Source organism: Notolabrus celidotus, chromosome 1 (genome assembly GCF_009762535.1).
Source record: "Notolabrus celidotus isolate fNotCel1 chromosome 1, fNotCel1.pri, whole genome shotgun sequence".
NCBI classification, from domain to species: domain Eukaryota; kingdom Metazoa; phylum Chordata; class Actinopteri; order Labriformes; family Labridae; genus Notolabrus; species Notolabrus celidotus.
The window spans coordinates 8,637,071-8,650,724 of record NC_048272.1 but is presented as its reverse complement, the minus strand read 5'-3'; the positions used below and the strand labels follow the sequence as shown (position 1 = coordinate 8,650,724).

At 39.4% G+C, this 13,654-nt stretch overlaps 2 protein-coding genes across 3 annotated transcripts in view; one reads left to right on the top strand and one right to left on the bottom strand.

Annotated features, from left to right (window-relative positions):
• The window catches only part of ca16b (carbonic anhydrase XVI b), a 154,978-nt gene extending 148,277 nt beyond the window's left edge, over positions 1 to 6,701 (top strand). Inside the window, exons 24-29 of the mRNA XM_034680956.1 lie at positions 249 to 325; positions 509 to 637; positions 745 to 891; positions 1,026 to 1,168; positions 2,338 to 2,473; positions 3,552 to 6,701. Coding sequence (XP_034536847.1) covers positions 249 to 325; positions 509 to 637; positions 745 to 891; positions 1,026 to 1,168; positions 2,338 to 2,473; positions 3,552 to 3,698 — 779 coding nt within the window. The 3' untranslated portion in view covers positions 3,699 to 6,701. The remainder of the gene's footprint in view (positions 1 to 248; positions 326 to 508; positions 638 to 744; positions 892 to 1,025; positions 1,169 to 2,337; positions 2,474 to 3,551) is intronic.
• A 3,474-nt stretch (positions 6,702 to 10,175) lies between these two features.
• Positions 10,176 to 13,654, bottom strand: part of cadpsb (Ca2+-dependent activator protein for secretion b) — an 80,340-nt gene continuing 76,861 nt past the window's right edge. The window contains exons 28-29 of one of the 2 annotated variants that reach the window (XM_034698195.1): positions 12,480 to 12,584; positions 10,176 to 11,433 (exon numbers count right to left, since the gene is read on the bottom strand). In XM_034698195.1, the coding sequence (XP_034554086.1) occupies positions 11,257 to 11,433; positions 12,480 to 12,584 (282 nt within the window). In that variant the 3' untranslated portion in view covers positions 10,176 to 11,256. The remainder of the gene's footprint in view (positions 11,434 to 12,479; positions 12,585 to 13,654) is intronic. The other variant, XM_034698203.1, reaches the window with a different exon arrangement.

Sequence of the window (13,654 nt, the reverse complement as noted above, 5' to 3'; positions counted from 1 at the left end):
ACAGAGTACATTATTCCACATTTTCAGTCAATAAATTATAACACAAAATTCATCCTCCAAAATTAGAATCTATTTCCATAATCCTACAAGCTTATCTTTCTATGCATTCCCCGCATCCCACCAGGCGAAAAAGGAGGTACTTGTTGCTATAGCAACAGCTAGAAGGGTAATGAATGTTTGCATTATCAGCCTGTGTGATATAAAGTGTGGGTTAAAGTGCTTCTCTCTCTCTTTGTGCCTCTCCACAGCGGAGCGAGCGCGGGTCGGACTCACCACTCTGCCTGGGATGAAGGGGACAGATTACATTAATGCATCCTACATAATGGTACGCTGTGATTGACTGGCTTCTCTCTGCATGCTTTCTTGAAAAACTTTATTGACAGATTTGGCAGTTCTGGATGACACTTTCTTGGAGAATGATCAGTAGTCTGTCAGTGCTCACAGTCACTCATCTGTATGAGAGCTCTGAGCTTAAGAGAGGCTAACTGCTCCCCTCCTGTCACCTCAGGGTTACTTCAGGAGTAATGAGTTCATCATTACCCAGCATCCTTTGCCCCACACCACCACAGACTTCTGGCGGATGATCTGGGACCATAACGCTCAGATCATTGTCATGTTGCCTGACAACCAGGGACTGGTGAGTAACTCTTGAACATAAGAGTACAATGATGGATAGATCAGAACAACTAGGATAAGAGTTAGATATAAAAAGTAACCTTGTGTGACCTGTTGTTTTCTGCGCAGGCTGAGGATGAGTTTGTTTACTGGCCAAGTCGGGAAGAGGCCATGAACTGCATCGCATTCACCGTCACCCTCATCAGCAAGGACAGACTGTGCCTCTCCAACGAGGAGCAGATCATCATCCACGACTTCATCCTAGAGGCCACACAGGTACCTGGAGCTTTGCTTTGAACTAAGCTTGTGCTGTGTACTCTCCTACAGAAGTGTTACAACTATAATGGGATATTTTGTGTGTGTGTGTGTGTGTGTGTGTGTGTGTGTGTGTGTGTGTGTGTGTGTGACAGGACGACTACGTTCTGGAGGTGAGACATTTTCAGTGCCCTAAATGGCCCAATCCTGACGCTCCACTCAGCAGCGCCTTCGAGCTCATCAGCGTCATCAAGGAGGAGGCCATGACCAGAGACGGCCCCACCATTGTGCACGATGAGTAAGCTTGTTATTACCTCTGTCAACATTTTGAAGGTTCAACACATATCAAAGTAAGATAGGGAAGAGATCTCATAGGTTTAAACTGGTTTATACTTCTGTGTTGAATCGAAACCGTAGGTCTTAGTAGCTGACGCAGAAGCCTTCGCACCTAACCTGACATCACAAATGAGTGTTTATCACATACTGCTGATTGCTCTTATTGTCCTGTGTGCAACAAAAAGAAAAGGTCAGATTTTTAAAGGTTGAGAAGTGGTAAAAAAAAAAAAGTCCACGGACGTTAATCTGATTTGTTTTCCTCTTGCACTTGAATTTTTTGACAAGTGCAAAAGGAAAAAGCCTCTAAAATATGAGAACTCTCTGTGGCCTGTGCTGTGATGTCCTTTGGTGTCTGCCAGCACTACGAATCTGCAGGTCACCACCAAGATAAATAAAATACCACTCTGATGTCTCTTAGTAACCAAGCAACTATACAACAATAACAACTTTCCCTGTTGTTCCCAGCTGAAGATTGTCCCGCAGACCTCTCTGACATCAGTACCTCAGCTGCTATTACTATTAAAATCAGCCAGCCTAATAGTCTTATAATATAAGTCCAGGCTGGGAAACACTTCATGAATCATACATATGTTTTTTTGTTTATTTTTTTAAGTTATATTTTTTGGCCTTTTTGCCTTTCATTTTATAGGACAGCTGAAGAGAGACAGGAAATGCGGGTAGTAGAGAGAGGGGAATGAAATGCAGGAGATGGTCGACCGGCTGGGAATCGAACCGGCGACCTCAGCAACGAGGACTGTAGCCTCTGTCTGTGGGGCGCTTAGACCACTAGGCCACCAGCGCCCAATATCTTACATATGTTTAATGGTGGCGCATGGGGGTACATGTTAGTTACTTTCACTCTGTATTTAGTGAAAATGAGCAAAATCCAAACTAAAAGTAGGAAATAAAAAATCTTACACTCAAGTTGTGATGGAGTCAGAGGTTTTCAAAGGTGGGATAAAATACTATTGATAAAACACCCGTAGAGTAGGTTCATTTGGATGGACAGATGTCTCACTGGCATATTTACAGAAGTGTTAATTAATATGCATGGTCCTTTTAAATAATAAATACAAATAAATAAAATAAAAAAAATGTCTCACAGAGCTTATTCTGTCTAATTCTTCTCAGGTATGGAGCCGTGTCAGCCGGCATGCTCTGTGCGCTCACCACTCTGTCCCAGCAGCTGGAGAACGAGGGCGTCGTCGACATCTACCAGGTGGCGAAGATGATCAATCTCATGAGGCCGGGTGTCTTCACTGATATAGTGAGTTCACTTTCAGTCAAATACAAACAGAAATATTTAAACAGACTCTTATGTTTCTCTCAGCTCTGAGGGATGTTTGAGAGTCTGTCAATCTGGTTTTGGTTGGGTTTGTTTAACGCATCTTTACTATTAATTTATACTCACTTGTCTCATCAAACAGGAAGCTGTTTTCAGCCAAAATACAAACAAAAACAATGCCTTACAGGCACAACAGGCACGGTTAGCAGTTAGCAGTCACATTTAAGGAGTTGGTAGAGACCAAAACTGAGCCAAGAGTGAATTTAAATTTGTCAGGTGGGCACAAATCAGACTCCAAAATAACATTTCTTTACCCGCTGTATTTTCTGGCTGGGTTGAGATATTTGTTTGCAAACATGTTCCCCATAACTGCTTTGTTTGGTGAAAACAAGTCAGTGTCTTGTAAACATCTGTTCTGCTGTGGCAGACGATTTCAATTCTATAATTCTCTCCAAATAAACATTTTAAGTTGCACTGATCAATTTTCTGTCATCTAGGGGCAGAAAAACATCACAACAAACTGTCAGACACACAACAAACAGAGCTAGATAATATTTTGATAGCTGCCGTGTTGGCAAACAAGCCCACTCTTTAACCAGCAGACACCGGGAAATTTAAGCATTCATCTGGAGTTGTGTTTTTCTTCCACCTGTCGATTGTTATTCAGCTCTGTGTTCTGTTTCTATCACCTCCTGACTGAAATATCTGAGGCTGCAGCTGCTAAATGCTCAACTGCTTTGTTCGCTGGTCACTTGATAAGTCTGTCAATCTGATATTTAGCGCAGCTTTTTCAAGGAGCATTGTTGTCTGATAGAGGTGAATGAAAACTTAGTATACACAACTGAACAAACAGCAGAAGCTTTTTCATAGTTCTGAGCATAGTAGTACAATGACGTTTGCCCTTTTCCTTCACCATACACCACAAGCATCAATTTCACATTTGTCATTAGTTTCATTGTGTTAATAGAGTTTAAAACATCCTGTTCTTGAGCCTATAAATGCTGGTTTGTAAGCAAATAATAAGTCCTTGATTGCAACCTGTTGTTTGTTTTATATCTAGGAGCAGTACCAGTACCTTTACAAAGCCATGCTCAGCCTGGTCAGTAACAGAGAGTGCGGCCTGAGCCCCATGCACATGGACACTAACGGGGTGGTGGTGATCGCAGATGAGTCGGACCCTGCAGAGAGCATGGAGTCGCTCGTCTGAGGACTTTCTCACAGGCACTTAATTTGTAAAAAAAAAAACTCGAGAAACTTTTCTGAGGCCTTTTTTGCCAGACTATTGATTAAATGAATAACCTTATTACTTTTATACTGATAAACGTTTTTTGATATTTATGTTTTTGTCCTTTATTTTCTTGTCTTATTTGTTATCCTGCTGAGCGTTTGCACCTGTTTTAAGTTGACGTGAGGAAAAAGCAGCTCTGTCCAGTTTGCACTATACTATCAGTGTTACTGCCTAAATCCAGTGAGTGAAAAAAAAACCCCCCGGCTTCACAAAACAACCGGGATCTAACGGACCGCACTGAGACAAACCCTGAAGCATGAAGACCAGGGAGGAGTTCAGGCGATCCACCTCTAATTACGTGTCAAACAGAATATCACATCACGACGTAGCCCAGCATGCATTGAGTCACTCTGTCACCTCAAACTGTTTTGAGGCTCCGCCCACATGGGTGAAGCCCTTAATCACGTTAAGAGATGATTACCTGCCTATTATTGTCATTTAATGTCCAAATATCTCACTGCTGTCTTGTACAATGTACTTAATGCTTATTTTGTTTTATGTACTACAACATCTAATGTGAACCTTTATTGCTTTTTACAGGGATTTATATTGTTATATTGTTTTGTAATATATACATATATATATATTATACTGTGTATCCTTCATAGTCAGCCAATGTTTTTGTTCTTTAGTATTTCGCCTCTTTGTCCACAGGCCATGGTGAAGATTATTTTTTATTCTGTGTCTTTTCATGATTCATCGATGAGCTCCACTCTTTCACCATTTTTCCAGCTTTTTTAACCTCGGAGCTCAGCTGTTAACACATGTAATGGGTCTATCTGAATGACACTTGACAATGTCTACAAGAGATATTCACTCCATGCAAACCTCCTGTTATATATATTTATTTACATTTTGAAATCACAGTGGATGTAATTATGATTTATTTTTGGACACATCAATAAAGAAACTTTTAATTTGACAGTCTACACAAATTAAATTAATTTCAAGTAGACCTTAAAACTGATTGCACAAGTATTTACTCGCTTTGAGACCATTTTAAGTGATAAAACACCTTTGGCATCCAGCATTGTTATTCCAGGTGGGAAGCTTTGCACACCCAGAGAGGTTTGCAGTATTTCTAAGTTGCTTTATTAGAGTTTAATGAGGACTGGCAGTAGAAAACAAAGTCTTGCCGCCTATTTAGTCCTATGTCCACTCCAGGACATTAAAAGTCTACTTTTAAAGATAGTCCTCTGCAGCTCAGGCTTTACTCTAAATTCAGAGGAACCAGCCTCCTCCGAGGAAGAATTTTAGGATGATATGACCATAACACTTTCAGCTATATCACAGATTCTCCTTACATGACTTCCTTTTCCCACCAGAGGCTTGTTCTTTGCAGCTGGTTAAACGTCTCCAATCTAAGCCATGACACCCTGCAGCTTCTTCAGAACTCCCTCAGCCTCTCTTTGGTCTCACCCTCGCTCTCGCCCTCCCTCTGAACGCTCACAGTTTCTGAGCATGAGTTGCTCCAGGCAGGTTTTAGAACTGTACTATACCCTTTCAAAGTTTAGTATGATACAAGGGATATCTAGTGCCTTGGAAATGTTCTCATCTTCTCCCTATGATCAATACGATTCTTGCCAAGAATATTAATTTATATTTATATTTACTCAAAACCTGGAGTCCAGGCGTGATCTCCGTCCAACTCATTGAGCTACTTTCAGAACTGATATTAACGTGTTATATTAAAATGATGAATACTAGTGCAATCAGTGTCTCTTTCTTCTCTATTTGCTACTCTTATCCGCTTTTATTTTCACTATAAATACTCTTGTTGATCACTATAAAACTGTATCTTAAATACATCCACTGTGAGTCAGAGTTGTAAATGACTAAGACCTGAAGGAATCCAAAAGAGTTGAATACTTCCTGTAGATGCTGTACTTTCTTTTTGGGGTGTTGATGCTTTATTTGTAACCAAAGATGTGGTTCCAGTTTGTAACATGTCAGTGGTTCTTGTCCTGAAAAAAATATTTAATCACCTAGAGTTTTACAACGGTGTAAAATCCGTACAGATTGCCAGTGACGGCATGTTTCTGATTTAACCTCAGGATAAAATATGCGAGTACACAAGGCTTTCCTCACCATAGAAAATAGGATTCAAATTGCAGACTGCAAAATGTGTTTTATTTTGGCCAATGGTCTGTTTCAGTACTATTTTATGGCTATCAATTATAAGCCCTTTCCAAACATCTTTTATTTTCCTGATTGATTTTTGTGTGTCCTGAAACTTAATTTCTCTGTCGCCTCTCTGACAGAGGGGAGTTCGCTGACTTCAGAGAAAACTCTCCAACATTTGGAGAAAAGTCCAGATTTCTGATCACTCTGTTCTGCAACTTAACCCTTTTTAGGAACATTTGTTTTTCTTTTGAATGAATGCAAGTGATCTCTGTTTGATATTTCTATGCTCAGTGAAAACACGAGTGCTGTCGCTGAACACATGAACTTCAAAAACAAAATGGCTTTTGACTTTAATGTAACCTTTGTGATCACAGAAGTGTATATTTTTTATACAAAGATTTGGTTTGTATAGTGCCCCTGAAACAGATTGTAATTTTTTGTGTGGGAAATGTATTACCAAGATACCCACAAAAAATCCCCCTTAGTTGTAACCGCACCTGTGGGGACCATACTGTCATTGAAACAAGATTTACCTGAAATTAGCTCTTTGGTCCAGGGATCCAGTATGTCAGCCTTAGTGCATTTCAGCCAGGTTGGTAGTTCAGTCTATTTTGTAACTTAAATAAATGAAGAAATGGTTTTGTCCATCATATCATGTTTATATGATAGTATCATAGCCATGTATCCTATGATGCTGTCATATACAATATCTCTAGTGTAATAGTGTTATTTAATAGGTAATTGTATTGATATATATTAAATAAAGTTTGGGTTTGGGTGCACAGCATCCTTGTATTACATGGAATTACTGATGGAGGAGTTTTGACTGAAGCTGAAAGCATGAAAACAAAGAAGAATCCTGTTCATCCTTTGCCCTCTGTTGTTGGAGTGTCACAACACAGCAGCTACTGGAAAATTATCTTTCAAATAAAAGTGGAAACACAATGAAGATACAATTATTAAATGTTATTTTCTGCCGTCAAATGTTTTCCTTGGAAGCATGGGCAGCAAAATGACCCTAAAGTATTAAAATGTGAAGTGTGTATTTTGTAGAATGGCCCATGGTACGATACTATCATTAGTTTAGAATGTTAGCTTGAGATTTATTGGGATATATTATGTAGCTACTAGCTTGTCAACAAGAAGCTATGTCCATATGAAACGTAACCAGCGGTATCTTTTGAGGTAGTATGCGAACACTTCTTGTTTTTAAAATCTGTAATGTCACTTGTGGTGACAGAATGTGGAAGAAAAAACAACTTTGTCCTGGTAGAATTGTAGTGTAGTAAGTAAGAGTACAAAGTAGTTGAAACCATAGACTGTTAAAAAAAAATGGACGTCCTCTCACTCAGCTGGAAGCGAGGCTTCCACAGAAACTGCTCCCCCTGGTGGCTGGCTGCAGTATAGGTCAAAAACTCCATCTCCCCCATTCATTTGAATGGGGCTGCAGTCAAACTTTAAAAAATAAATACACGTCGTACGAATGTTTCTCACATCCTTATGCTGTGGTGATGTATGGTTATTATTTGACTGTTTTGTGTTCAAGGCTTCTTTTTTCTGAAACGATTCTTTTTCGTTAGTTATTAGAGTTTAAAAAACAAGGTTTTACTTCCGGATTCACGTTGATTGACAGCTGGCTTAGAGGGACACTCCATAGGGTCTTGTGATGGTATGCTGTAGGGTGGAGCTTGTTACCGTGGAAACACACAAATTCCATACTGTGCAGACTCTGGCTGCAGATTTTTTTTTTTTTAAATGGCAGCGTTCTGGAATGGGATATTTTGGCTTCAAAATCATTCAATGGGAAAAGGTGGAGCGGTGCTGCCCATTTTTTTTTGTCTATAGTTGAAACACGAAATGTTGAAGTAGGCTAACTCCCGTAGTTGTCATGGGGACAGCGAGTTTGCTGTGAGCAAATATGTTCACAGTGGTATGTTTACAGTGGGGCAAAAAAGTATTTAGTCAGCCACCGATTTTGCAAGTTCTCCCACTTAGAAAGATAAGAGAGGTCTGTAATTTTCATCAGACATACACTTCAACTATGAGAGACAAAATGAGAAAAAAAATCCAGGAAATCACATTGTAGCATTTTTAAAGAATTTTTTTGTAAATTATGGTGGAAAATAAGTATTTGGTCACCCACAAAAAAGCAAGATTTCCGGCTCTCACAGACCTGTAACTTCTTTAAAAAGCTCTTCTGTCCTCCACTTATTACCTGTATTAATGGCACCTGTTTGAACTCGTTATCTGTATAAAAGACACCTGTCCACAGTCTCAAACAGTCAGACTCCAAACTCAACCATGGCAAAGACCAAAGAGCTGTCGAAGGACACCAGGAAGAAAATTGTGGACCTGCACCAGGCTGGGAAGAGTGAATCTACAATAGGCAAGCAGGTTGGTGTGAATAAATCAACTGTGGGAGCAATTGTAAGAAAATGGAAGACATACAAGACCATTGATAATCTCCCTGGATCTGGGGCCCCACGCAAGATCTCATCCCGTGGGGTCAAAATGATCATGATAACGGTGAGCAAAATTCCCAGAAATACACGGAGGGACCTGATGAATGACCTGCAGAGAGCTGGGACCAAAGTAACAAAGGCTACCATCAGTAACACACTACGCCAAGAGGGACTCAAATCCTGCAGCGCCAGGCGTGTCCCCCTGTTTAAGCCAGTACATGTCCAGGCCCGTCTGAAGTTTGCCAGAGAGCATATGGATGATCCAGAAGAGGATTGGGAGAATATCATGTGGTCAGATGAAACCAAAATAGAACTTTTTGGTAAAAAATCAACTCGTCGTGTTTGGAGGAAGAAGAATGCTGAGTTGCATCCCAAGAACACCATACCTACTGTTAAGCATGGGGGTGGAAACCTTGTGCTTTGGGGCTGTTTTTCTGCAAAGTGGACAGGACGACTGATCCGTGTTAAGGGAAGAATGAACGGGGCCATGTATCGTGAGATTTTAAGCCAAAACCTCCTTTCATCAGTAAGAGCATTGCAGATGGAACGTGGCTGGGTCTTCCAGCATGACAATGATCCCAAACACACTGCTCGGGCAACGAAGGAGTGGCTCCGTAAAAAGCATTTCAAGGTCCTGGAGTGGCCTAGCCAGTCTCCAGACCTCAACCCCATAGAAAATTTGTGGAGGGAGTTGAAAGTCCGTGTTGCCCAGCGACAGCCCCAAAACATCACTGCTCTAGAGGAGATCTGCATGGAGGAATGGGCAGAAATAACCGCAGTGTGTGCAAACCTGGTGAAGACTTACAGGAAACGTTTGACCTCTGTCATTGCCAACAAAGGTTATGTTACAAAGTATTGAGTTGAACTTTTGTTATTGACCAAATACTTATTTTCCACCATAATTTACAAAAAAATTCTTTAAAAATGCTACAATGTGATTTCCTGGATTTTTTTTCTCATTTTGTCTCTCATAGTTGAAGTGTACCTCTGATGAAAACCACAGACCTCTCTCATCTTTCTAAGTGGGAGAACTTGCAAAATCAGGGGCTGACTAAATACTTTTTTGCCCCACTGTATGTGTCCAACAAATTGGATTCAGTTTTGTCACCATTTAAAATATGCTGAATAAGCTTTTGGTATATGTTGTTTGCAGTTATCTTATCAATCAACTGATGACTCTCACTGGAAATCCGTTTGAGGCTTACTCCGGAAGTAACGGAAACCACATACACACCAATTCAAAAAAGACGATCTTTACAGCAGAAATAAACATGTTTACAGCCTGGTACAAAACATGAGTGTAGTCTGGATAGCTAATTTCTCAATTGGCACACACTGTACGGGGGGTGAATTTTTTTCTAAGGCGGCAATTTTGAAGATATTGAGATTACGAATCTTCCAATGAGAGGCACAGGTGACTTGATTGACAGGCGGAGACACTGTAGCTGTTGGCTAGGAGGCTCAAAGCCCGCCTCTTTACGTCACAATCGCTTGACAGCAGCAATATGGCTGCCACAGACGATTGCTCTCAAAACAGCGCTTCGGAAACAGATGGGTGACATCACGGATACTACGTCCATATTTTATACAGTCTATAGTTGTGGTACTTGGCTATATTTAAAACTCTGAATGTGTGGGTCATATTTAACCTAATTTAAAGTTGTGTTAAACATTACTATGTCTACATCTGATATATTAATCCAAAAAATTATATTTTAATACAAGCTAATTTTGACCACTATCACACATAATTAAGCCTGTAATTCCAACTTGTTATATGTGTATCATACAGTAAACAGGACAGAGGATGCACATGTACAGTAATTTTTATTTTGAGGCCACAGCTCTTGCATATTACAACTGTTGGCTTTCATAAGGCAAAAGCAAGAATGAATCCACCAGCTAATTCACACAGAAAACAGAAAGCATTTGGGGAGGGTGGGAACCCACAGGCATGCAGCGATGGCTCAGAATGCAATGTACAGCATTTTATATTTATATATATATTTATAGAATATATACAAAACAACAGTGAGACCCAAACAAATGCCAGACATCTCATTCTAGACAAGTACAGAACAAAGACGGACCAACTTTTTTTTTTTAATAAAAAAAACTATTTTTGCTCTTTTCTCTGTAAAAGTGCAACTCAATTAAAATAGAACCTGTTTCAAGGCCTTTTAATGTTGAAATAAAAATAGAATCTCCCAAGTTATCAAAATGGAGCTATGAGAATATTGCATCTCTAGAATACCCACTCGTTGAAGTTCAAGATTCCTAATTAGTAATTGAGATAAGATCACATAGCATTGACACATGATAAAAATGCAGGTCTAGACTTACTGCCGATGTTCAGAACAGTGAGTAGACAACAGTGTTTCTGTAACAGCCGTAAACAAATACAGAGGTTTCTTTTCCATTTGAAGCAGTTGGCATTCACTTAAAAACAGACAAGACAAAGAAAAGGGTCCACACACTCATCATCACAACAATGTACCATTAATGAATGTAGAATACGACAAAGAAGCGCCATATAGGTTTGCATTGGACAGGGACACACCTATTTAATCTCACTCAACATTGTCAAACAAATGGTTCTCCATATTGCTTAGTAACACAGAAATGAATTTAGAAATGAATGAATCAAAGATAGGTGCTATCTTTATCATGACACAGCTAAACTGCCAATCATGGTTATTTTTTAAACATTTTTATTTAGATTTTCCTCAGCGTAAGTACTATTTTTATAGTTAATAATTCCTTCATAGGCATTTAGAGCTGACAAAGAGGTCCTAGAGTGGCTATCTGAGTTGGTACATGCATCGGTAACCAGGCTAAAGTCAAAAGTGTGAAAGGGGAGTCAGGGTGAGGGTGGATCAGTGTACGGGGCTCTAGTCATCATCTTCATCCTCCTCATCGCTGTCCTTCATTGAGATGCCCTGCATGCCTCCTTCCCTCACTGAAGCAGTGGCCTCTTCCAAAGTCAGCCTGTTACGCACCGTGTCGTACATCTTACTGTTGAGGGTGGAGTCAAGGACACCCTGAAGACGGAAGTCCCGGTACTTTTTCTACAGGTAGACAGAGTTACATCAATGAGGAATTATCTATGTTTGAATCAATCTCGTTAACTAAAACATAAAAAAATGGCAAGTAAGCACACTTACTCCATGCCACAATCAAATATCTACAAAATATTTATCTGCATTAGTGATAAACATGCAAAAAAAGGCCCTCAATTAATTCTATTTGCTGCCATTGTCCTCTGATGTCACACTCAGGGTAGGAGGTTGAAATGCTTTTTTAAATGTTCTTGTGTTTTCCAGTTAGTAAGCCCTATAAAGTAAAAGAGTCTAGAGTGGAGTGTGATTTTGGTTCATCAGACCAAAGGACAGTTTTCACTTTACCTCAGTCCAACTTAATAAGGCTGAGGCCAATAGAAGTTGCCAACTCGTCTGGATCATGTTTATAAGTGGTCTCCTCTTTGCATAGTACAGTTTCAACCGGCATTTGTGCATGCAAAAATGAAGTGTGTTCACAGACAATGGATTTTGAAAGTGATTTTGAATCCATGCAGTGATTTCAACTACAGAGTAATGTTGATTTCTATTGTAGCATTACACAGATGGTAACCTCTCTGTTCAGCTCAAAACCAAGCTCTCTCGCCTTTTGTGTTCTTTAATTCTCATAGATCATGGCTCAATGAGGATAACTCACTTGTTTTTAATGAAAATTCACATTAAAACTTTTCTAAATGTACATTGGAAAGACCTAAATATAAATACAATAGTTTTACATTACATAAATTTTGTTTTATTTTATTTTGAATTTTATTTATTTATTTTTTTTTAATGACGTCATGTTAATAAATTAACAGGAGACACCTCTTCAGGCTGTTTTTAGCTGGTTTGGAAGGCATATATTGCCTAAAATGTGTAAATGAACCATTTTAATTTTATATATTTATTTCACCTGTTAAGCTAAGCAAAGATGTTTCATACCGAAAAAATATTTTCGTTTTTTTTTAAACATTTTTTTGACTTTAAAAAGGGTCAATTTGACCCGCAACATAACAGGAGAGTTAATTAACCTGACAGATGTGTTTTCTCACTCTTACCTTTGTAATCCTGATGAGGATTTTCAGCTGGTAGACGTGGAGCTGCTGATCCATGCGTTCAGTAAGCCAGGTCCCCAGCAGGTTCATTGTGGCAGTGTACCATTGCTGAAACACATAAACACAACACTCTCCAGCAAAACACACACTCACACACATACTCAAGACAGCATAACACTAACCTTTAAGACACACATAGAAGAGCTACAACTAAACATCCACAGTATGTGACAGTGACATTAACTTTCAAGCCCCCCCGTTGTGTGTATTCAGGCACCTCATCAATAAAACCTACTCGTAGCTTTAACACATGCGACGCAACATTTCACGCCACTCGTGTGTGCAGTCACACACCCGGTCGTGAGGATTAATGTTGAGACCTCACCTCACCAGACAGACATTCTTGCATTTCATGAGCCAGAGTCAGCTAATGCAAGCTAACAGGCTGCATAAATGCTAGAATAAAGTTAAAATAAATCTTATCAGCTAAAATGTCTCACAATACAGCAAAGTGTGTTTGTCCAAACAGCCTCGTTATCATTCATTTCATTTTTAAAGAAGTACTTTGATACTTAAATTGTCCTGCTTTGATGTGTCCTCTTCAAAGCCTCTGAAAATGTTACAGATCTGGAAGATTGATCTAAAATGTTTCCCATAATGACAGACTTAATATTAAACAATAGAGCTAGAAGAGTGTTGTTTAATATGTATTTTACTGTAACTGTTTCTTTTAAAACTGCTGTATTTTTTTATTCTGCACTTGGATATGTTGTTGTTTTTACTTAATCGTTTCCAAAAACCCACAACTGTCACAAGAATGGAACTTAAATGTTAAATACTGATTGGTGCACAGGCATGTGTGATTCCACAGATGGAATTTTCCAGTAAAAATTTCCCAAACTTCGGTTTGCAGAAAATTGGGTTAACAGGACCGTCAATGATTTGGGGAAATTTGCTAATTTACTTTCTCGCTGAGGGTTTGATGAAAGATAAGTACCACCCTTTCCTGAGAGCCAGACACATAGCAAAGAGACGCTGTGAGGAGATTTGAAATCATGTCACTCTTATACTGAGACCTCTTCATGACCTGCATTGTAAAGTGAGATTATCAGTGACAAGATTGGTCATTTCTAGAAACTGAAATTTAACACCTGTGTTCGACTAGGAGTCCATAGTGA